Here is a 25,242-nt window from a genome sequence, read left to right on the forward strand (position 1 = left end):
TGGGTTCAGGAGACAAACTGACAAGAGCCCCTGAGGCCATCTCCGTCGGTCCCTTATATATATGGCACCTGGTGTTTCCACCTGAAGAAAAAAGGACTTAATGGGTAGGATCCCCCCCCCCCCCCCCACCTCAGGAAATTACAACAAACCTATGTAGAGGAGTGTGGTAGCCGTGTTAGTCCACTCTTAAGGTTATCAATAGAAATCAAACAAAATAAAACATGGAAAAGAAAATAAGATGATACCTTTTTTATTGGACATAACTTAATACATTTCTTGATTAGCTTTCGAAGGTTGCCCTTCTTCCTCAGATCGGAAATAAGCAAAAATATTTCCGATCTGAGGAAGAAGGGCAACCTTCGAAAGCTAATCAAGAAATGTATTAAGTTATGTCCAATAAAAAAGGTATCATCTTATTTTCTTTTCCATGTTTTATTTTGTTTGATTTCTATTGATAACAAACCTATGTAAATTCAGTTCTCTTAACTTTCTCATACCTCTCTTATCTGTGATCTGCACTCAACTGTCCGATTTACAGAACTCCCCCTGACTAACAGAAATCACTCACTGATATTCCTTCCTTAGAAAATTCCTCCCTTCTCCCAAGCAACGGTTGCTATGGAGCAGAGAAACAATTCATTCCTTTGTCAGCACAGTTTTTTGTTTCACAAACAGGCCTTATGAAATGCCCCAAATTCAAAATGCCAGTCTAATCAACTCACAAAGCTATGTCCTATCAAAACCCACTTTATAGATGGGTTACACATGTGACAGCAAGATCTCCAACAGCAGTGACATATTTCTGGGTGGGAGAAACAAGTTCAGCAGGATACTGGGCTAGATGGACCATTGGACTGACCAAGTATGGATACTCTTATGTTCTTAAGGGGAACAGGACAAACGTTCACACTACAGTATAAATTGGAGAAATGAGCAAGCTGAGGTGGGGTGAGCCCTGTGAAAATTGACAGAACCAATCTCACATGGGGCAACCCTTTCAAATTTTGGTTCAGATTGGAAGATCAAGACAGGCAGGCCCACCCATCACCACCTGATCTTACTTTTTTTTTAACCATATCTACTTTAAATTGCATTTGATGTTACTCATAAACCATTTTAATATCTAATGCTAGTAACAGTTATGAAAATCCAAAAGATATTGTTTGGATCTTGGGAATAAGTGTTTTTTTTTCCAGTGGGTTCTGATAAAATAAGTTATCTGATAATCCTGCCCATACTCAGTCTCAGTAGAAAACTGGCAAGATGCAGCTATGAGGCAGGAACTACTTCTCATGCTATTTTATGGTTTGGGCCACTAGATGTCACTGAGTGCAATGCATAGATCCTATAGTCATGGACTGGCCTAGGTGTCTTGAGCTGAAAATTCAAACCAGAACAATACAGAAGGCAAAACTTCTAAATCCTTGGCACAACAGCCTCATTTTAAATGCAAAAATGGGTTACTGAGTGTTCTGGCCCAGGAACCTGGAAGCCTCCCAAACAGCACAAGATAGCCATAAAATACAAGGCCCAGCACACTGGATCCAATCAAATCCTTATAGCACATTATACACATGACTTAATCAAGACACTTACCACTGGCTTTTTTTAATATACATGCTATTTACAGAGACAGGGAGTTAAGATATATTATCCACAGGATATGTGGCTGTGCAGGGCAGGAATCATGGGTGCAGGTTACTGGTGAGAACTGCTTAAAGAAAAGCATTTGTGAACACAAGGCATAGTTGCAGCCTTCTGCTAAAGAGCAGTGACGGTTTATGAAATATTTGATCACCAAGACTATTTTCCAGGAAGTTTTGCCAGTACATTCACAACTCGCCAGCAAAGCAAATAGCACTTACAGCACCGCTATGAGTTTGGTTGGAGCAGGGTTCTCAGACCCAGTCCTTGGGGCACACCCAGCCACTCAGGTTTTCAGGATATTCACAATGAATATGCATGAGATAGATTTGCATATAATGAAGGTAGTGCATGCAAACTTCTGCATATTCATTGTGGGTTGCCTGAAAATCTCACTAGCTAGGTGTTCCCAAGGACTGGGTTGAGAACCTCTGGTTTGGAGGCATAGGGGGAAAGTGTAGAGCAGTGTTTCCCAAGTCCAGTCCGGTATGAAAGAGATTTGTATATAATGGAAGTAGTGTATGCAAATTAGGTTCATGCATATTCATTGTGGATATCCTGAAAACCTGACTGGCAAGGGGTACTCCTGGACTGGACTTGGGAAACACTGGTGTAGAGAGGTAACCGTCCTTTCCACCCCATGGGAACAGCAGTGGGATCTGTAGTGAATTGAGTCATTTCTTGTGTATTGGTCAGAAGCCATCTCTCGAGCACCGCACAAACTGATCATTGGCGCCAGGGTAGAAGTCCCACATCCAGTGAGACAGCAGGTGCTACTGCTGGCTGTAATTGAGCACTGCCGATGAACCAGCTGCATAAATGTTAACTGTGTGAAATCCTGGTGCTCTCATGGCTGGCAGTGCAGAGTAGGGTGTCATGCGCCCCTTCGCTCCCGGGCAAACACTGTGGTATGACAGGTGTTTATAAGGAGAGTTCAGCATGTCAGGCAGAGTTGGTAGGCTCTCTGTGTTTGAGGCCGCGTGCACAGTGCTCTGGCGATGAGAAGTAAGATCGCTGAAACCACAGGAAGCCAGGGCACTAGGGCCAAGCGGATGGTGTAGTCGAGATGTATCTCCATGGACCAAGGACAGTAAATTGCGACCAAAGCGTCTGGGCTGGACTAAATCTAAGGATAACACAAAGCTGTAAGGAAATGCAGGTGAGAATGGAGCAAAGAAATACAAAATCTTTCGTCACTAAAGATTCCGGGGTTTACAATTTTATAGCCCACCATTAAATCATACAGAACTATTTCTAATAATCATCGCTAGTGGTTCCAGGCTTTTAAATCCCATCAACTCTCTAACTTCAAAAAAACATGGGCACCACTTGAAGAATTCAGAATAAACTTAACTCAATGACTTACCTTTTCTTATAAATGCATCTGCTTTGTAACTTATTTCTTATGAAATGTAATACATTTGGTACTATCTTTGTACATAAGTTTTGGTTTACTTTCATATGATGCTGTTGATTTCTATTTGAAAAAATCAATAAACATAATTTGGGGGAAAAAATCATACAGAGCAGGTAACAGTAAAAAAAAAAACATGCATTAGAAAAACACAATAAACAGTATAAAAATTACCCACCCACCCCCCAAACTCAAGGTTATCTTCTTTAGGCTGTTGCAGCTGCCCCAAAGGCTGAAGAAGTCTTCCAGCAGCCTAATGAAAGCCCTAGAAGAAGGGCTCCAATGCAGTGCCATCCAAAGGAGGAGAGAGCCAGTTCAGCTATTTTATAGATGTTCTGCCTAATTCTGTGTCCATCTCCCTCCCCCACCCACAATTCACTCTGCTCCTGTCTGTCCTAACCCTGGTCTAGTGTCCTCTTCCTCCTTCACCCATTCCTCAATCCCTGTGTATTTATGTCAAAATTTCTACATTGTTGAAGCTGGAACTGATTCTCCCATAAAAATATACTGGGACTTTTTTTGTGGGGAGCTTTTAGTTCCCTGGAATTGCAAGACTGATCTGGCCCATTTGTGAACTTGACATGTTGGTTCACTGGGTTTTTCCCCACACATAGGTTTTTCCCTACACCAAATTTGTTTACATTCCGTTAAAATTTCCAAAAGTTATTTTGTGGATCCATCAGTATCTTGCAGAACCTGCTAGCACCGTATGATTCTTAACTGCAAAGGTGGATCCACACAGCACAGAATGCTGACATGAGTATAACAGAATACCCTCCTGATGGCTGAGGGAGAAACAATGGCAAAAAAATGGAGAAAGAGGAACAGGGTTCAGGGAGTTTATAAGAAAGGGAGAGAAGGAAGACTGGTAACACGGACAGGCAAGCTCTTCAGGATTGAACCTGGCCTGCCTGTCTCTAGCAATTTGAAAACACAATATTGAAGCACCACCACCTACTGGCAGCAATGTAGTTGGAGGACTCCTTAGCTTAGAGGGAACAGTGATGCCCTTATAGAATAGAGCGTAATGAGCTTACATATATGACGCTTTTCTTTGCACTTGCATACACAATAATTGCCTTTATAATGGGAGAAACCTCTTAGTAAAGATAGGCCCCTAAATGATGGCAGGAAAAAAGACCCTCTGGTCCATCCCATCTGCCCAGTTATTCTGTTCCCACAAGGGTATTGTCCAATGCCAGCCATTGACAGTGACCGCTTGTGTGACTTCTCTCCCTCCAGGACAGTCTTTGTCTTGCCTCTTTGCACTCCACCATCTTGGGTAGAATAGTATACAAGTTCATACCATATCTACACATTTTGGTGATAATTTTATTCAACATCTTCTGCATGTGAAACATGTTTTGAATGAAGGTTGTAAAATTGTGTAGGGTACACACATGTGAGAAACAGGAGCACAGGAACATGGGGGGGTCGATATTCAGTGGGACCTATCCAGGTAGGAGAGGCTAAGTCCCATGCACTGGGTCCTCTCTGGATTTTAAGTTGCACTTTCCTGAATAGGGCTACTGAAAATCCAGTCTGAACACTTCACCACTCTCCAGGTAATGCAGGGGTGGTCCGGAAATGGAGCTAAGGCAGAGCTGGAAGATATCCAGTACCAATGACATTAAGTGCTTCTACCCAAATAACTAGCCAAGCAACTTAGATCAGCTCAATATCTGTCCTGACTTGTCTGCATAACTGTCTGGGTTCTGACACTGAATATCAGTGGTACCTGGATAGCTTCCAGTGGCTAGTTAATACCCAGATGTTTGCCACTGGATAGCTGTCTGGATTCTGGCCAGGGTTGCCAGGTGGAAAATTTTTTTCCCACCCAATCCAGGCCAAAAACCAGCCCAAAACCCACCCAAACTCAAACCCCGCCCCTGACACCCCCACCCCCGCGTCATCACCCCGCCCCCGCCGTCATCAACCCCGCCCCCGCCGTCATCGGCCCCGCCTCCACAGTCACCGGCCCCGCCTCCCCTGTCATCGGCCCCGCCTCCCCGTCATCGGCCCCGCCTCCCCTGTCACCGGCCCCGCCCAGAACGTCACTAACCCCGCCCAAAACGTCACTAACCCCACCCACAACGTCACTAACCCCGCCCCCCACGGCCAAAAAAACCGCAAAAAACCGCCCGAAAAACCGCGGAAAAGAAGAAAAAGAAGCCCAAAAAACCGCAACCCGCCGTCGTGGAAAACCGCCCACCTGGCAACACTGATTCTGGCACTGAATATCGGTGGTACCAGTAAGGAAACTGGAAGTGACATCCTGCCTTTGCTGACATCACTTCCTGTTCATTCATTGGTGGACGTGACAAAGAGAAGCCTGTGAAGGGCAGCACAGGCAGCAAAGATGAATCGTGAGGATGCCTCTCAGGTACTGGGGAGGGACGGAGGGTTTCAAAGAGGGGCACTTCCCACAATACATGAATACAAAACTAGGAGTAAATTAAATAAACCATACCACAAATTAAGACAACCAATTTTTTGGCTCGGGATAAACATGTTTATACATGTATAAGACTATAATAATAAATCAGTTTTAATGTTTAACCATTTTTAATGAATTTTCTTTTACATTTCAGATCATTTTTATTGTTATTAAAAACATAAAGAAATTAACAGTACAGCAGAATATTGATACAGGAACTGAGTAGCCTTGTAAGTCATATACACAAGTCACGCAATAAGACTGCAATATGAAAGCAAACATTGTCATAAAGGAACCAACAATGATAATATCAAGAAAAGATGAACCAGTGACAAAATATCTTAGTCCATTAGGTTCCCAGTGCTCAAGCTATTTATATATAGCATATAGGGAAAGAGTGTGCATAATAAATGTAGTAAGGATGAAACCATCTACTATAATAAAACTCACCCTCAACATTCTGAAGACAACGTTCTGAAGTCACTCAGTCACTCACTGAAGGGTTAATGGATTCATGGTGGTGAAGAGCCAGAACACTGACCATGTCTCTGCCCCGCCCTCACATGACGGACCAATCAGAAAAAACACCCTCAACATTCTGAAACACAAAGGACCATCACAACACCGTTCCCAGGCAACGTAAGACGGACCAATCAGAGGAAACTACGTGACAATAAGGGAGGAGCATTCCCCAGCAGAATGGCTCATTATCTGTGCAGCACGGAGAGCACAGAACCACCGCTGGAACGAGAGAAGAATATTCCTGCTGTGGGTATGTGCAAAAATAGACCGGGGGAGAGTGGGGGGGGAATTTTTAAATGCCTAATGCCAGTACTGAAGAGTGCCAGAGGGCCCATAGCAAAGACTATATTTGGGATCGCTTGACATGGAGTCAGAGGAGCCGGAAAACAACATGCCCGTCACCATCTGGGACGTGGGCGAACAGGACAAGCTGCGGCCCAGCTGGAAGGATTACCCGCGACCCAGCCAGCAGCAAACAGCGATCAAGGAAGGGGGAGGAGTAGGGAAACATGCAGAGCGTGTTTCCCTACTCCTTCCCTGCCTAGGAATCGCTGGAGACTGGCTGCCAAACTAACGAAACAACCGCACACCGACGCACCACCTCCATCATTCGAAAGGCATCCACTCTTTCTTCAACAGAAATGCAAACTAATAATACAAAACAAACAAAGAATACATGGTTTCTCAGGCGGCTGCAGGTAACTCCACACCCCCTTCCTCTTCCCCTTTTGCCGAAGCGGCCAAGGACGTGCCCAACCATCCCCAGCCTCAGGCAAGCTGTCTCCCACCTCGGGGATTCCCCGAGCACCCGGAAAAAGACGGCGCTGATTCCTGCAGTGCATAAATGTTCCAGCATTCCCCTGCAGCCGGCCTGAAATGGACCAAACATACCGGATCACCCCCCGACGGCCCGAGACCGTGCTCTTCTCCCTTCCGCCAACTTAAAACAACCATCCCCGTCCTCAGGCAAGCCGTCACCCACCTCCAGGATGCCCAGAACCCCAGCCCAATGGAAAAAGATGGCGCTGCTTCCAACAGCACATTTCTCTTCCAGCATTACTACTACTACTCCCCTACAGCAGCCCTGAAACGGCCAAAAAATACCGAAAGACAAAGAACGTGCTCCTCAACCTTCCGCCCATCTAAAACAACACTGCTGCCTCAGCACAACACAAAAAAAAAAAACATGGAAAAAAAAAACAACACTCAACAAAGGCTGACCCCCCCCCCCTACAACCACATTTACATTTCACCAACAGAAAGACCCCCCTCCACAAACCTCCTTGACAGACAAAACCACACACACACAATACAACAGAAACACACCCTCAAAGCCACACACCAATCCAACACACTTTGCCAGCACAGCACAGCACATCCCCCAACCCCCAAGCAAAAAACAAAACAAAACAAAAAAAGACACACATCAACAACCTGCACACACACCACACCCTTACACCCTCACACACACACAAAATAACTCTGTGACACATACACACACACACAAAAAAAACCACATGCTAGCGCCCGTTTCATTGGTTTCGGAAACGGGCCTTTTTTACTAGTCCAAAATAATTAAGTCAAGAAGGTGGAGAAAACCAAAAAAGGGTGGCCAAAAGTGAGTATATCTCCAAGGCTGACGCTGCCAAACTAGCCTTTCCATTCCAGCTACCCACCAAACTTTATCCAGCCAAAAGTGTTGGGAAGGTAAGATAGAACTTTTCAATTCTTGTGCAACATAGACCTTAACAACTAGTACTAATTGCCTAATCAAGTCTAAATGAACAAAAGACACTAAATGATGAGGAGACATACAGAGAAGAATAAGGGGAAATGGGACTTGATATACAGCCTGGTTTTTGCAACTACATCCAAAGTGGTTTACATATATTCAGGTACTTATTTTGTAGCAGGGGCAATGGAGGGTTAAATGACTTGCCCAGAGTCACAAGGAGCTGCAGTGGGAATTGAACTCAGTTCCCCAGGCTCAAAGTCCCACTGCACCAACACTAGGCTACTCCTCCACTAGGCTAGAGCTAATGGAATTGCTGTCTGGACCAAATTGGAGATATATGCAATTATCATTTTCTAAAAAGACTGAATGTGTGGACATGTCTATCACATGTGTACCATATCTCCTGGAATAAAGTAATAAATCCATGTAGTAGTCCTTCATGTGAAACAAATTCTGATGTTTCCTGAAGAAGGCCTACCACATGAAGGACTACTATTTGGATTTATTACTTTATTCATGGGATTTTATGTGAATTGATTGGTCACGGGGACTGATTTTGCCGACATTGCTGACCCTGAGAGGCACAGAAGTTGATATACATTAAGATAAGTAGCACATTTTATTTTTCTATATATACATAGGGCCATTGTTTAGATTTTGGAGCCACTGATGAAGGTGACAAATTTTGACATCTATTTGTCATTATATATGAGAATATAAGGGATGCAATGATGGTTCTCATTTAGTCACTCTTCGTGCAATGTGTGGACTGAGCACTCTTCAAAAATTTAATTAAAATTTGTTAAACATTAAAACTGATGTATTATTATAGATCTTATACATGTATAAACACAGCTAAATCAATTTAAATATTGACCATAATAATTGGCATTTATCAGGGTCTCATACAGTATACAATGTTATACTTTAGGATCATGCCCAGAGCTACTTCTGGGCATGGTAGACATGGAACAGGTAGACATGAATCGCTTGATTACTCTTCCAAAAACTACAAGGACTAGGGTATGCAATTAAGCTATTAAGTAGTAAATTTAAAACAAATCATAGAAAATATTTGTTCATTCAATGTGTAATTAAACTCTGGAATTCATTGATAGAGAATGTGGTAAAAGCAGTTAGCTTAGCAGGGTTTAAAAAAAATTTAATTTCCTAAAAGTAGAGTCCATAAACACATTGTTAAGATGGACTTGGGAAAATCCATTGCTTATTCCTGGGATAAGCAGCATAAAATCTGTTTACTTTTTTGAGATCTTCCCAGGTAATTGTGACCTGGATTGGCCATTGTTGGAAATAGGATATTGGGCTTGATGGACCTTCGATCTATCCTGAAATGGCTATTCTTATGTAGTATGTACTTATGGGGTGCAGGGCAGCAACACTGAAGAAGAAAAGCTTCCAAAGGTGAGAGTCTAGGGAGATCATTTTTACTGTTGCCCAATCAGAGTTGGATAAACCCAGGCACAGGGAGAGTAAGTGACTTGCCCAAAGGCCTACAAAGGGTTTTGATAGAAGAAATGTGAACTTGCATCCTCAGATGTTTAACCAGCCAGTTCACCCTGTCTCTCTTGTTAATTACTTCATAGCTGATTTCACTCAAGCTACCAGAAAAGAATCTGAGGATCTGAGCCTGCAGCTTCCTGACCCTATTGCAGGGTCTCAGCTATCAAGTGAAAGGAGTTGCTTCTCTACTAGTGCTTGTTGGAGAAATTCACTTGCTTCCCTTTATTTCTGTGTTTACCTTGTACCACTGAAAATATGTATTACACAGTGAGAAGACACACAAGCTCAGAGTTTTACCTTTCTCCCGTTCGGCTGGTTTGACCTGTGATGTGACAACAGCAGCAGCACGACTACGTATGAGAGATCCCAGCAATGGTCGATGAGTGCTGGGCCTGGAGGAGACCAGGAACGGGAAAGAACTTTAGTTCATGATTCTAAACAGCTGAATAATTACAAGCAAAACCAGAGAGAGACATACTCTCTCCTCCTCAGTCCACGCTTCAGAACTCCTCAGGCAGCAAGGGGTTAAGCACTAGGAAACATCACTGTGAGTGCTGCAGAGTAAAACAGTGGTGTAGCCAGACAACCAATTTTGGGTGGGCCTGAGCTCAAACTGTGTGGGCACCAAATTTTCTGTCACTCTCCACCCCTTCCCCGGCACCTCCCAATTCAAAATATAAATACTTTAACTTATGAGGATCCCCGTCAGCTGAAGACTTCCTCCAAAGGTGGCCAGAACTTCCTTTTTCCAAGCTTGGCAGACAACAGAAACATCCATGAGCCACCGATGCCAATACCTCATTCATGCTTAGTTGCTGCCAAATGCAGAGCTTGGTAGAAAAGAATTCTGATTGTCTTTGGAGGAGGTCCTCAGCTGGTGATACTTGGGGATCCCCACCAGCTACAGCAACGGTCAGGGCTGGTGTTAGACATGCTAGGGCCCAGGTCAGAAAATAAAGGAGGGCCCCCCCCCCCCCGGATCCTCGCTCCTCTCTGCCTCCCCTCTGATCTCTCCGCCTGCCAAAACTATCCCATTGACATACCCTCACCAAATACAGAACAAGGGATCACAAATTAGAAATAAAAACACATAGACAAAAATTGAACTGGGAACCCCAAAAAGCATGTACTGTAACACTATAGAAATAGAAAGGAAATGCATTTCCTTTTCTAGTGAACAAAGTACAAAGACATCTGCTATGTACAGTGGTGGAAATAAGTATTTGATCCCTTGCTGATTTTGTAAGTTTGCCCACTGACAAAGACATGAGCAGCCCATAATTGAAGGGTAGGTTATTGGTAACAGTGAGAGATAGCACATCACAAATTAAATCCGTAAAATCACATTGTGGAAAGTATATGAATTTATTTGCATTCTGCAGAGGGAAATAAGTATTTGATCCCCCACCAACCAGTAAGAGATCTGGCCCCTACAGACCAGGTAGATGCTCCAAATCAACTCGTTACCTGCATGACAGACAGCTGTCGGCAATGGTCACCTGTATGAAAGACACCTGTCCACAGACTCAGTGAATCAGTCAGACTCTAACCTCTACAAAATGGCCAAGAGCAAGGAGCTGTCTAAGGATGTCAGGGACAAGATCATACACCTGCACAAGGCTGGAATGGGCTACAAAACCATCAGTAAGACGCTGGGCGAGAAGGAGACAACTGTTGGTGCCATAGTAAGAAAATGGAAGAAGTACAAAATGACTGTCAATCGACAAAGATCTGGGGCTCCACGCAAAATCTCACCTCGTGGGGTATCCTTGATCATGAGGAAGGTTAGAAATCAGCCTACAACTACAAGGGGGGAACTTGTCAATGATCTCAAGGCAGCTGGGACCACTGTCACCACGAAAACCATTGGTAACACATTACGACATAACGGATTGCAATCCTGCAGTGCCCGCAAGGTCCCCCTGCTCCGGAAGGCACATGTGACGGCCCGTCTGAAGTTTGCCAGTGAACACCTGGATGATGCCGAGAGTGATTGGGAGAAGGTGCTGTGGTCAGATGAGACAAAAATTGAGCTCTTTGGCATGAACTCAACTCGCCGTGTTTGGAGGAAGAGAAATGCTGCCTATGACCCAAAGAACACCGTCCCCACTGTCAAGCATGGAGGTGGAAATGTTATGTTTTGGGGGTGTTTCTCTGCTAAGGGCACAGGACTACTTCACCGCATCAATGGGAGAATGGATGGGGCCATGTACCATACAATTCTGAGTGACAACCTCCTTCCCTCCGCCAGGGCCTTAAAAATGGGTCGTGGCTGGGTCTTCCAGCACGACAATGACCCAAAACATACAGCCAAGGCAACAAAGGAGTGGCTCAGGAAGAAGCACATTAGGGTCATGGAGTGGCCTAGCCAGTCACCAGACCTTAATCCCATTGAAAACTTATGGAGGGAGCTGAAGCTGCGAGTTGCCAAGCGACAGCCCAGAACTCTTAATGATTTAGAGATGATCTGCAAAGAGGAGTGGACCAAAATTCCTCCTGACATGTGTGCAAACCTCATCATCAACTACAGAAGACGTCTGACCGCTGTGCTTGCCAACAAGGGTTTTGCCACCAAGTATTAGGTCTTGTTTGCCAGAGGGATTAAATACTTATTTCCCTCTGCAGAATGCAAATAAATTCATATACTTTCCACAATGTGATTTTCCGGATTTAATTTGTGATGTGCTATCTCTCACTGTTACCAATAACCTACCCTTCAATTATGGGCTGCTCATGTCTTTGTCAGTGGGCAAACTTACAAAATCAGCAAGGGATCAAATACTTATTTCCACCACTGTACATTTCCCAATGCTAACATATTTCAGTTAATTAATTAAAAATAAAATGCTTTTGTCTACCTTTGTTGTCTGGACATTTTATTTTTCCATCATGTTGGTTCCAGTTTCTCTTTTCTGCTTACCTGTCCCCTGCTAATTCTCCTTCAAGTGGTTGCTGTCCTCTTGTATTTTCCCCTCTCTCCTGTCTTGTTCCATTCTCTAACTACACCTGCCTCTGACATATTGGTCTTTCCTAATTAGCTCTTTTCTCTCTTTTTTTCTTTACTGCCTCCTGTTCACTCAAATTTCACCCTCTCTCACCCTTCTCTTTCTTTATTCTTTTCAGTTATTCATCAAATTCTATCTCTACTCTTACCCATTAGCTCTCCCATTCCCCATCTCTCTCCTTCCCCAGCCTTCCATTCCCTTTTATCTTTAATCTACTCCCCATTAACATATTTCTACCCCCTATAATCACTATCCTCCTCTCATTCATTCCCCCACCTCTCCCACAACATCTTCCTCCCTCCACCCTTCTAGCTCAGCATCTGCTCCCTCTTTCTCCCTTCCCCACCCTCATAGCCTGATATCTTCCACTCCACCCCCACCCCATCCCCAGCACCTTCCTGTTCCTTTTCTCTTCCCTCTTGCTCCCTTCTCCCACGGTCCAGCATTTCTCCGTGTCTTCCCTCCCTCCCAATGTCCAGCATCTCTCTTTCAATCCCTTAGATTCAACATTTTCCTCTTTCTCCCCTACCTCTCCTGTGCATCTCTTTCTCTCCCTTCCCCCCCCCCCCCCCCCCGCCTTGTGCCCTAAGCCCAACATCTCTCTTCCCCCTCATTGTAAAATATTTTTAAAATACATATAACAGAACCCTATATAACAAATAGATATAAGTTGCATAATTAATATGTCAGCATATAATATAAAATAACATACAAAATAAAATAAAATGAATTGAATACAAAATGAAATTCATAGGACAACAATCGTCTTAAAAGACAATTATATACACATAAAATGATAATAACAACAGTTATATGCACATAAAATAAGACCGGATAGGACACCCACCTACACATTGATCCTTAGTTGTCAATATCTGTTTTTTGCTGAAGCTTTACCTTGCACTATTTGAGCTTTTGCTCTGTGTGTTATAGAGTTTGTTTTCTCCTTCCTTGCTGTAGCCCTCTGTTGATCTGTCTCAGTGTGCTTGCTGCTTCCAGCACGTGTCTGATTACCCCTCTTCCCTCACCTGTGATTTCCTCTGTTTGACTGTGGTGCTTTGTGGTAAGCTCGTTTATCATTCTGTTCCAGGTTGTTTGTTTTGTTTCCCTTGGAGTTACCCTTTGTGCTGTGTTTGTATTTTGTCCTGCTTCTTGTCTTTGTGGCAGACTCCGAACCTTTGTTTCTTTCTGTGGGGGTTGTTTGTTTGTTCTTCCCTGTGTTTACGTTAACTCTTGTCTGCAGTGTTCCTGCCTCTGGCAGCTGTGTGTTCAGAGTCTGGTTAACCCTTTGAGTGTAGTATTTTGCCTGCCTCTGGCAGCTAAGTGCTTGGAGCAGTCTTTCCCTTGTGACTGTTTTAATTCTTTTTTGCTGTCACTACCCTCGCTATTACTGTGTACTGCTCTTTCTGAACAGGGTGCGTCTCAGGCCCGGCTTTCTATTTTTTGCTGGCTTTTCCCTCTCCTGTCTGCTGAGGGTCTCTGCTCTCTGTATCCATATTTCTCAGTCCCTCATTTCCTTTGTGTGCTGTGGGGTACAGCCTGACATGTTTCCTATAGTTACCTCTCTTAGTTCATTTTTCCCTTGTGTCCTTAGCGAGCACTTAGTATGTTGGTGCTCTAGTCCCCGTGGGAACCCCTCGTTTTTTATTTCTCCCTTCCCTGGGTTTGAGTCGGTTCTGGTTAGGCCGTGAGGCCCATATGACTGTATTCTGAGCAACTGGGTTCCCGATAGGCCATAAGGCCCACCTGAATGCCCTATCTTCCCCTTTCTGGTAGTGCAAATTGGTCGCGTGTGTATATGCAGGGCTTGGTAGCTGGGGTGGCTTATAGTACCTGTTCGGTCCATCCTAGGCCTTGGCCTAAAAGCTATACTAGGCCTCGGCCTAGGCTCAAGGGCTCACGACCAAGCCATGAGCTCAACTGAACCCTCCGCTATGCAGTTACTCTAGCGCAACTGCATGCTCAGTTACAACAAGTTATGGGAGCTGCCAACATACAACCGGATATTCAAAGCTGGTGCCCAGACATGGCCTGACATTGAATGTCCAAGAATACAGCCAGCAACAGACATAAAAACGCTGACCATCGCCAGCTGAATATCGGTAGGATGGTTTTTATTTGCAGTATATCAATTAAACTTGAACCATACCATCTTAGTGTAATGAGGAGGTGTATACCATTCTACTATAGCATCCCCTGTGGTGATAGCTGCAATGGTTTTGCCTATTCCCATAGAAACCACAGTCAACTAGGGATTATGATCATTTTAGTGGTGGATTTGCTAGGGTTACCACATGTCCTCTTTAAAAGGACATGTCCTTCTTTTGGATTCCTTCAGCTATGTCCTCCAAGTTTTTTTAATTGTTAGGAAAATATCCTCTTTTTCTTTTATGTGCTTATGCCCAACACACTTGCTGGTTGAATCTGTCAAACGAATTTTGTTCGTGCAGTACAACTTTAAGCATATGTCATGCAAAGACTTTCATCTCAGAAGCCAGCCAAAGTTGTTGGATATCCACTCTTCTGATTACGCTTAGGCTCAGACTCAGTCAAACTCAAATCCAGAAGTTTTTGAAAAGTAGATTATTGTCTACTGCTGTACTATAAGTCAGTCACTGATGTGCGTTCATTAACTAAAAGCCATTTACACATTTGCTAAGATTAAATATTTCTGTAGCAAAGGTAGCAACTATTTTTATTTTTGTGTCCTCTTTTTTGTCTCTGCAAATATGGTAACCCTGGGATTTGATAGATGCAGCAATTCATTCCTTAGTGATTTGCTGTATGCACAAGGCCAGCCCAACCACTAGGCAGATTAGGCTTCCATCTAGGGCAACAAATATTTGGGAACGGCACCAGCACAGCAAAGTCATTAAGTCAGAGTTGGGTCGGCCAATACAGGAAGTTCTAAGGAAGAGGGATGTGGCAGGATTTGAACCTGTCCAGATACTCAAGATCCTGTGCCAGCCACACTGACTGTGGTTTAGAACGCAGACCCAGGAGGTCTTGGTAGTGGCAGAGCAGCACATCAGAAATAGGGGGAGAGAAGGAGGGAGATGCAGGACACTTCATGAAGGATAGGGAAGGGGAGATGGTGGACATAAAGGGGAAGGACCTTGAGCTGTCCCTGGCAGGGAAGATGTTGGTATGCACAACTGAACGTTCACCTAGGGCACCCGTGGGTCAGCCTAGTGAAGCATGATGTCTATGCTTGCGCCTTGAAGGGAAATCGCTTCCCCCCTCCCCCCTCCCCCAGACACACCCCCTTGTAAAAGAGTGTGTATGTGCTGAGTGCAGGAGGAGAGAGGTCAGGTATAAAATAAATGTTATGTGGGCTCTTGGAGTGACAGCTGCCTAATGGAGTTCCCCAAGACAAGGTCCCTATACAGAAAGTTAACCTAGAACATAGAGTCATAGATCTCTATTGCCTGCTTTTCAGAGGTCCAGGCCCCAGGCAAGTACTTTTCTGTATGGGTTGGTTTTATGTTTCTGTGGACTCCTGAGTCCTTATGACCAATAAAAACAGGCATTTAGCATGAAACCTAAAATCAAAGTGCAGAGGGATTCCTCAATATGCTTACCAGTCCTCAGGGTCACAGTCCCGGAAACCCTTCGCAAATGGGTTACTGGCGATTTTTAGCTGTGTGATCTGAAATAAGAAAAGAGATGTGAGCCCTGTGGAGAGCCCCAGCTTATCTTCCACATCTCTCCACCCCAGACACAGTCCTCTCCTTGGGGAGGCCAAAGGAGATCACTTAACCCCCTCTGGTCTGGAAGGCAAGTTCATCCTGAAAGAGTGTATTTATCTGTTTATTTTGTGGCTTACTTCTCTCAGTTTGGTCAGGGTCAAGTTTTATGTCTTCAGTGAGGTTGAGTGGCAAAGCATTATCCCCTGTATTACACAATCTGAACCAAGCTACTGATTTCTCTTAGTCAAAAAGCCAGACAGGAGGAAATTCAGCAGGTTGGTTATTGATCCTTTGATGCCCAATCCTTTAAGTGAGATTCAATTAGATGCATTAATTTTTAGCCACAGCTGGTAGCAGAGCACATGATTTTATTACACTTCCATGGTTCAGGTAAAGTGATGTGGTTGATGTTTGGGGAGCACTGATCAGTCCCCTCCATCCTTATGTGTGAGCACTAATGCAGGTTACAATGCTATTTCAGCACCTCTTACGTAAACAAAGGAGACGTGCAGACTGTAATACCACTGAATAAACAGTCATGCCTCTAATTTAGTCTCGTACCAAGCTGATACTCAAGCATAACCAATCACCTGCCTGACCAAGTCGTTCCATTCCAGCATACCAAGGGTGGGATGGTGGGGGTGGTCCACTCTGGGTGCAGGCAGTAAGGGGTGCGCTGAGCCGTCATCGTGCAGCTGTCGGCTCTGCCGTGCCCCAGAACAGGAAGCTGATGTCCAAGGAGGCAGGAGACCGGCAGAGCTGACAGCTACGCGATGGCTGAGCACACCCCCTTGCTCGGAGGAGGGCGGATGGGGGAATGTGCCTGGAGAAGGGGGGTGCTTCGCCCTGGGTGGCAGCCAGGGTAGATAGGCCACTTCCAGACACTTCTATGAGCGCTACCCAGTTTGTAGAAGAGCAGGAGACTGAGGGGAAAATAAGAAATGGAACCTTTCAGGAGAGGCCTTTCTTCAGTGGTAATGAAGTGCCTAGAGAATGTACAGCTACTGGCAAATTTCCTCTGAAAATTTATGAGAAAGAGGGCATTTGTGAGCTAAAGCAAAGGGACAATTGGCTTGCAGGTCCATGAGCCAGCAAGTATTATAGGGAGGCTAAAAATAAGCCTTCCTGTGTTTATGCATGAAAAAAACACCAATTACTGTTAATTCAATGCAGCACATAAGGGAAGTAATGAGGAAAGAAGAGAGAGACTCCATAGAAGTTAGCATAGAACATGAGACTTCCATTGCGAGTACTGGCTTTCACTGGCACACCCAGTGACGTAATGACAAGGAAGCTAATCCAGGAAACAGTGTGAAGAGCAAAGTCTCTGAGGGGGAGGCAAGGGAGGGGGGTCACTGTTCCCTCTAAATTGAGCAGAAGTCCTCCACCTATTGTCCTGCCAATAGGTGGTGCTATTTCACTATCACATTTTCAATAGTGAGGGACCAGCAGGCTCTGCAGGACTCCAGGGAACCTGCCTATCTCTAGCCATTGAAAACACAATATTGAAACACCATCCCTTACTGGCAGCAATGCAGTTGCAGGACTCTCACTCAGCTTAGAGGGAATAGAGGAGAAAGTGTGCTTTTGATAACTGTAATCTTTGTGTTTGACTTGTTGGCACTTTGTATAAATTTAAATAAAAAGTTTTGAAAATAAAGGGAGCTGAAGGGATGTGAGCCTCTCTCTGAAGTTCCAGGTCACATGTAATATCATTATCCTGGGAACAGAAGTATGGCCTGACCATGTAAAACTACCTCCTCTTACCCTGTGGTTCTGGTAGGCAGTGACGGCTGTAAACTGAGTCTCCTGGAAGATGAAGGTTTTGAAGTTCTGCTCAGCGTACCTCTCACTGTCCTTGCGTGGGTCCACAAAGACCACATGGAACCGTGGTTGGTATCGATGCATCGAATTTAAGATGATCTGCCCAGGATAATGTAAAATATATTATATATGTGTACTTTCTCATCTCTCCCATACTCTTTTCTTCTCTACCACCTATTACCTAACTCCAGACCTCTTCAGCACTGTTTAAGGTTTTGCCAATATTCGTTTCTCACTTATGCCAGTTGTGCACCCTTTCTTGCCATCACTTCCATCACCAGCCTCAGGGCAGGATTAAAGTATAGACAAACTAGACATGTGCCTAGAGTCCAAGGACCCGATATTCAGCTGGTGACTGGCATTGAATATCTGGGTTTATTTTGGCTGCTAACCAGATATGCCGATGTTCAGCATTAACCAGTTAACTTTTTTTGTCATCCAAGATAGACCTGCTATGTAAGCAGCCTATTTTGAATGCTCAACATATCGGGTTAGGCGCTGAATATCCACACCTAACTGGCTATGTCGTGCGATATATTCAATGGGAGATAACCAGTTATCTCCCACTGAATATCTGCAGTTAGGTGCTTAAACCCTATTTAACCCGCCAGGAGCTATTCCTGACCAGTTAACTAACTTTGAATATTGGGAGAGGGGAGGGGAGAAGGTTTAGAAGGGGTCCTCTCAGTTGTGCTAATTCATTGGCAAAGCAGATTTTTGTCCTAGTAAGTCAACTACTGGCAGAAAGAAGAGTTGGGGACGTGGTGACCAGAGTCACCTTTGCTCACAGAGTTCTATTTATTCTCCCAGTACCCTGTGCACTTTTCTCCAGTCAGAGTTCGGTGAGCACTGCTTCTTAACTGCTGCTTCTGCTGATTTCCCTCTACAGTCAGAAACATGTGGGACCCCATTTGAGGGAGTTTTAAAATGTATTTATGGTAAAATTATGTATAATCATACCTGATAATTTTCTTTCCATTAATCATAGCTGATCAATCCATAGACTGGTGGTTGTGTCCATCTACCAGCAGGTGGAGATAGAGAGCAAACTTTTGCCTCCCTATATGTGGTCATGTGCTGCCGGAAACTCCTCAGTATGTCGATATCAAAGCTCCATCCGCAGGACTCAGCACTTAAGAGAATTACACCCACGAAGGGACACTCTGCCCAGCTCACCACCGCCGAAACGGGGGAGGGGAATTAACCCAGCTCATCCCCACACAAGTGGGGGAGGGGAATCCGTCCAGCTCATCCCCGCGGAGCGGGGGAGGGACACCACACCCGCCGATGCGGGGGGATCTGGCTTATCCTGCAACCGCAACCGCGGGAGGAGCTGACTGACCCTAACACTGCCGAAGCGGGAGGGGTACAAAGCTGCCCTACAGCCGCACGAAGCGGGAGGGAGTGCCGGCAGAATTTAAATCTCAATCCAGCCCCGTAAAACGGAGGGGAGAGGAATGCAGCAGCTCACTGTAACACAAACTCGTCTCAACTCTTGAAGAATCCAAGTGAAAGAAGAACTTGAACACGAAGTCCTCCTGAAGTAACTGAAGGCTAAACTTGAACCTAAAATTCAACCAGAATATAAACAGTACAGATATCTGGGAGGGGCTATGGATTGATCAGCTATGATTAATGGAAAGAAAATTATCAGGTATGATTATACATAATTTTACCTTCCATATCATCAAGCTGATCAATCCATAGACTGGTGGGATGTACCGAAGCAGTACTCACCCAGGGCGGGACATAGAAATCCCTGACCTCAACACTGAAGCTCCAAACCGGGCCTCCGCCCGTGCAGCCACAGTCAAACGGTAATGCTTGGAGAATGTATGAGCCGAAGCCCAAGTTGCCGCCTTGTATATCTCTTCCAAGGAGACGGATCCGGCCTCTGCCCTCGAGGCCGCCTGAGCTCTCGTGGAGTGAGCCTTCAGCTGGATAGGCGGCACCTTCCCCGCGGCCACATAAGCCGCTGCAATGGCTTCCTTGACCCATCTTTCCACTGTAGGCCTAGCAGCCTGCAGACCCTTACGAGGACCTGCGAACAGGACAAACAGATGATCCGATTTCCGGAAATCATTGGTCACTTCCAAGTATCTGATGATGACTCGTCTCACATCCAGATATTTAAGAGCGGAGTACTCCTCTGGGTAGTCCTCCCTACGAAAGGGAGGGAGACAGAGCTGCTGATTCACATGGAAGCGAGAAACAATCTTGGGCAGGAAGTAAGGCACTGTGCGAATAGTCACTCCTGCCTCAGTGAACCGCAGAAAAGGCTCTCGACATGAGAGCGCCTGGAGCTCGGAAACTCTTCTGGCTGAAGTGATGGCCACCAAAAAGACTGCTTTCAACGTCAGGTCTTTCAGAGATGCCCTCGACAAGGGTTCAAAAGGCGGCTTCTGCAATGCTCTTAGCACCAGGCTGAGATTCCACGCAGGCACCACTGAGTGCAGAGGAGGGCGCAGGTGATTAACTCCCTTGAGAAAGCGCACCACATCTGGCTGCGAAGCCAGGGAAGCACCCTTCAGGCGGCCCCTGAAGCAAGCCAGAGCCGCTACCTGGACTTTAAGGGAACTGAGCGACAGGCCTTTCTCCAGACCTTCTTGCAGGAACGCCAACACTGAAGAAATTGGAGCAGTGAAGGGAGAAAGTGAGCCTGCTTCACACCATGCTGCAAAGATACGCCAAACCCTGGCGTAAGCAGTAGAAGTAGAGCGCTTCCTCGCTCTCAGCATAGTGGCGAGGACCTTGTCTGAGAAGCCCTTCTTCCTCAGACGCTGCCGCTCAATAGCCAGGCCGTAAGACCAAAGGGAGAGGGATCCTCCATCACCACGGGACCCTGATGTAACAGGCCCTGCTCCACTGACAGCCGCAGAGGATCGTCGACTGAGAGCCTGATCAAGTCCGCATACCAGGGACGTCTGGGCCAATCCGGACCCACCAGGATTACCCTGCCGGGATGCTTTGCCACCCGGTCTAGCACCGTGCCCAACATGGGCCAGGGCGGGAACACATAGAGGAGCTCTTGTGTCGGCCACTGTTGGAGAAGAGCATCTACTCCCAGGGATCGAGGGTCCCGTCCTCTGCTGAAAAAGCGCGGCACTTGGCAATTGGCCGATGACGCCATCAGATCTAGGCTCGGCTGGCCCCAGCGCTTCGTGATGTCCAAGAACGCCTGAGCAGATAGTTGCCACTCTCCGGGCTCCAAGGTATGGCGACTGAGAAAGTCCGCCTTGACATACATGACTCCGGCAATGTGGGCCGCTGACAGCTGTTCCAGGTTCGCTTCCGCCCACTGGCATAGATTCATGGCCTCCTTGGCTAGAGGGGCGCTCTTGGTACCTCCCTGGCGGTTGACATAGGCCACAGCCGTGGCATTGTCCGACAGGACCCGTACAGGCTTCAACACCAGTACCGGGATGAACTCCAACAACACCAACCGAATGGCTCTGAGTTCCAGGAGGTTGATAGACCACTTGCCTCTGCAGGAGACCAGAGCCCCTGCGCTGTCCTTCCCAAGCAGTGGGCTCCCCAGCCCATCAAAGAGGCGTCTGTCGTGACGACAATCCACTCCGGGGACACCAGAGGCATTCCTGCAGACAACTTGTCTGTCTGCGTCCACCAGCTCAGCGCCTTGCGCACTGCTGGGTCCAAGGGAAGGCGCACAGCATAATCCTCCGACATCGGAGTCCAGCGCAGCAGCAGAGATTGTTGTAGTGGTCTCATATGAGCCCTGGCCCAGGGCACTACTTCCATCGTGGCCGTCATAGAGCCCAACAGCTGCACGTAGTCCCAAGCCCGAATAGGAGAGGCTACTAGGAACTAGTCCACCTGAGCCTGAAACTTGACAATCCGATTGTCTGGCAGGAACACTCTGCCCACTTGGGTGTCGAATCGAACTCCCAGATACTCCAGGGACTGAGTCGGGTGCAGCTGGCTTTACTCCCAGTTGATGATCCACCCCAGGGAGCTCAAAAGAGCAACCACCCGGTTCACAGCTTTGCCGCACTCTGCATAAGAGGGGGCTTGGATCAACCAGTCGTCCAGATAAGGATGGACTTGAACTCCTTCCTTCCTCAGGAAGGCCGCGATGACCACCATTACTTTGGAGAAGGTCCGCGGAGCAGTAGCCAACCCGACCGGGAGGGCTCTGAACTGGAAGTGTCGGCCCAGTACTGCAAAACGCAGAAAGCGTTGATGAGGAGGCCAGATGGGAATATGCAAGTACGCTTCCTTGATGTCCAAGGATGCCAGGAACTCTCCTGCCTTCACTACCACTATAACAGAGCGGAGGGTCTCCATGCGAAAGTGCCGAACTTTCAAGGCCCAATTGACCCCTTTGAGGTCGAGGATAGGCCGTATAGAACCTCCTTTCTTTGGTATCACAAAGAAAAAAGGAGTAACATCCCTTGCCAAGCTGATTTTCTGGCACCGGAACGATCGCCCCCAGGCGGATCAGATTGTTCAAGGTCTGCTGCACTACCACAGCTTTGACTGGAGACTTGCAGGGAGAGAGTACAAACCCGACTTTTAAGGGTCGGCAGAACTGTAGCTTGTAGCCGTCTCTGATGACTTCCAGCACCCAAGCGTCTGAAGTTATTGTGGTCCACTCGCCCATAAACGAGGACAGCCGTCCTCCAATCTGCACTGGGGCGTGGACCAAGGCCCCGTCATTGGGTACGAGACCCTGGGGGAGGACCGGAGGGAGCACCTCCGGGACGGCGGTCTCTGCGAAAGGAATGCTGCTTGGGGGAGAAATTCCTCTTAAAGGAAGAGGGGGCAGAAGAACCCGACCTGCCCGGGCGGTACCGACGGGCTTCCTGAAACCGTCCTCTGGAGGTACCGGGACGAGCACTAGCCCGAGCCCTGACCTCTGGTAACTTCTTGCCCTTAGACGTGCCGAGATCGGTCACGATTTTGTCCAGCTCGACCCCAAAGAGCAGCTTGTCTTTAAAAGGCAACTTAGCCAGGCGGGATTTAGAGGCGTGGTCAGCAGACCAATGTTTCAGCCAAAGCCACAGCCGCGCAGAGACTGTCTGAGCCATGCCTTTAGCTGAGGCTCTCAAGACATCATACAGCAAGTCTGCCAAATAGGCTAAGCCCGATTCCAGGGCCGGCCAATCAGCCCTCAAGGAAAGATCCGAGGGGAAAGCCCGCTGCACCATAGTCAGGCACGCCCTGGCCACATAGGAGCCGCAAATTGAGGCCTGCAAACTTAAAGCAGCTGCCTCAAAGGACGACCTTAAGGCCGCCTCCAATCTTCTGTCTTGGGCGTCCTTTAGGGCCGTGCCACCTTCCACCGGCAACGCCGTTTTCTTAGTCACCGCAGTGATTAAAGAATCCACGGTAGGCCACAGATAGGCCTCACGTTCACTTTCAGTCAAAGGATAGAGGCGGGACATAGCCCTAGCCACTTTAAGGCTTGCTTCCGGGACATCCCATTGAGCCGCAATTAAGGTGTGCATGGCATCATGCACGTGGAAGGTTCTAGGTGGGCGCTTCGTCCCCAGCATAATGGCAGAGCCAACAGGGGCTGAGGGAGAGACGTCCTCCGGAGAGGAAATCTTCAAAGTGTCCATGGCCTGTAACAACAGGTTGGGCAAATCCTCTGAGCTAAAAAGCCGCGCTGCAGAGGGGTCATCCGCTCCATCCGAGCGGGGATCCGTCTCCTCCAAGGAATCCGCAAAGGACCGTTGGGAGACCTCAGACACGCTGCCCTCATCTACATCGGAGGAGACAAAGTCCGCCAAGGCCTGGAAATCAACCCGAGGGCGTTTACCTCTGGGAACCTCAACCTCTTTACCAGAAGAGGGAGCAGGGGCAGCGTTTTGCATGAGGAAAGCCTGATGCAGCAGCAAAACAAACTCGGGGGAGAAACCCCCCAGACTGTGCACTTCCGCAGCCTGGGCAACAGCCCTAGACGCACCCTCAACCGGCGCTCGCAAGAGCGGGGGAGAGACATGCTGCGCATCCAAAATGGCGTCCGGCGCGACACTCCGCGAAGGAGCCGCGCGGGAAGAACGGCGCTTAACTTTAGCCGCTTTTGTGCCGTCGCCCAAATTAAGGGCGTTCATGGCGGCCCACGAAGAGGAGGCGAGGAGCGGGGGATGGGCGTTTATGGCGGGAAAAAACCGCCACGCCGGAGGAAGGACCGGGACATACATCGGTCACGAAACTGTCACCCAACAAGGGCGAATCAGGCTGTAAGACCCCCGCATCCCCTCTAGAAGCGCTCAAGCGATCCGGGGAGCGACCCTTTGCGCCCTCGCCCTCCGACGCCATATGCCACGAGGAGAAGAATCGGGGAACCCCCTGCCCGCTATAAAAAGGTAAAATTACCTGCTTGCCGCTCCGAGCTGTAACGAACTGGTGTCCCAGTGAGTAGCTGCAATGAACGTTTAAATAAACGTCGAAATAAACGCCTTTAAGGACGTTTAAAATTTTTTTTTTTTTTTTTTTAAACGGAGCCAGCGGGAGGGGGGGAGAAAAGGAGGGACCTGGCACCACCAGGTTTGCACTTGCTCAAAAGAGCCCTCAACCCCAGGCCTCAACAAAACCTAAAAATTAGGCTTGGAGGCCTAGCCAGAGCTGCTGCTATGTGTGACCACCACCTGCTGAGATAGAGAACATACTGAGGAGTTTCCGGCAGCACATGACCACATATAGGGAGGCAAAAGTTTGCTCTCTATCTCCACCTGCTGGTAGATGGACACAACCACCAGTCTATGGATTGATCAGCTTGATGATATGGAAATTATGTTGGCGAGGCCCCAATGCAGGGCCGTGCTAACACAGTAAGCAAGGTAAGCAGCGCAGGGGGGCGCCGACCTCTGGAGGGCGCCTACCGTTTCCTGAGGTCAGCTCACTTGCAAAAGTGTTTTACCTGAAGCTGTGATTCTCCTCTCTCCCTTGCACTCCCCTCTTGGCCACAGTGCTCACTGAGGCAGGCAGGCTGGCTCTGCTGCTGAAGTTGTTTGAAAGAATACAACAAGTGCTATTTATGTGGTTGGTGTGGGATGAACTCCTCATTCAGGGTGAGCTTGAACAACATTCAAATTAAGGAGAACAGCCAGGTTTGGAGGGAGGTGTGCAAGTGAGACTGGGGAGAAATAAAAACTAAATAGTGTAATTGTTAAAATCTGTAAGTGGTTCAAAGTTTTTTTTTTCTCTGAGCTTGTACACCTAGAGGAGAGCATGACTGCAATGATGTTTGCATGATTGTCAGGTAACCGGAAGCTACAGCTAAAAGCCATTTCATTGGCTAATGGTTCCAACAGTAGTTTCAGAGGAAGTTTAGCTGACGTGTAGTGTAGAAGAGCTGGTAAGTGAAAATCTGATTGGTTTTTTTTTTTGGTGTTTGCTTTTATATAAAAGATTCTCCTTGGATAGGAAGAGTACATAAGTACATAAGTACATAAGTAGTGCCATACTGGGAAAGACCAAAGGTC

General features: G+C 46.9%; 1 protein-coding gene across 1 annotated transcript in view; it reads right to left on the reverse strand.

Annotated features, from left to right (window-relative positions):
* Positions 1 to 2,417: 2,417 nt before the first annotated feature.
* LOC115461502 (T-box transcription factor TBX1-like) overlaps positions 2,418 to 25,242 on the reverse strand; it is an 83,726-nt gene continuing 60,901 nt past the window's right edge. Inside the window, exons 9-12 of the mRNA XM_030191350.1 lie at positions 17,735 to 17,890; positions 15,860 to 15,927; positions 9,571 to 9,665; positions 2,418 to 2,770 (exon numbers count right to left, since the gene is read on the reverse strand). Coding sequence (XP_030047210.1) covers positions 2,418 to 2,770; positions 9,571 to 9,665; positions 15,860 to 15,927; positions 17,735 to 17,890 — 672 coding nt within the window. The remainder of the gene's footprint in view (positions 2,771 to 9,570; positions 9,666 to 15,859; positions 15,928 to 17,734; positions 17,891 to 25,242) is intronic.

Source organism: Microcaecilia unicolor, chromosome 1 (assembly GCF_901765095.1).
Source record: "Microcaecilia unicolor chromosome 1, aMicUni1.1, whole genome shotgun sequence".
In the NCBI taxonomy this organism is placed as follows: domain Eukaryota; kingdom Metazoa; phylum Chordata; class Amphibia; order Gymnophiona; family Siphonopidae; genus Microcaecilia; species Microcaecilia unicolor.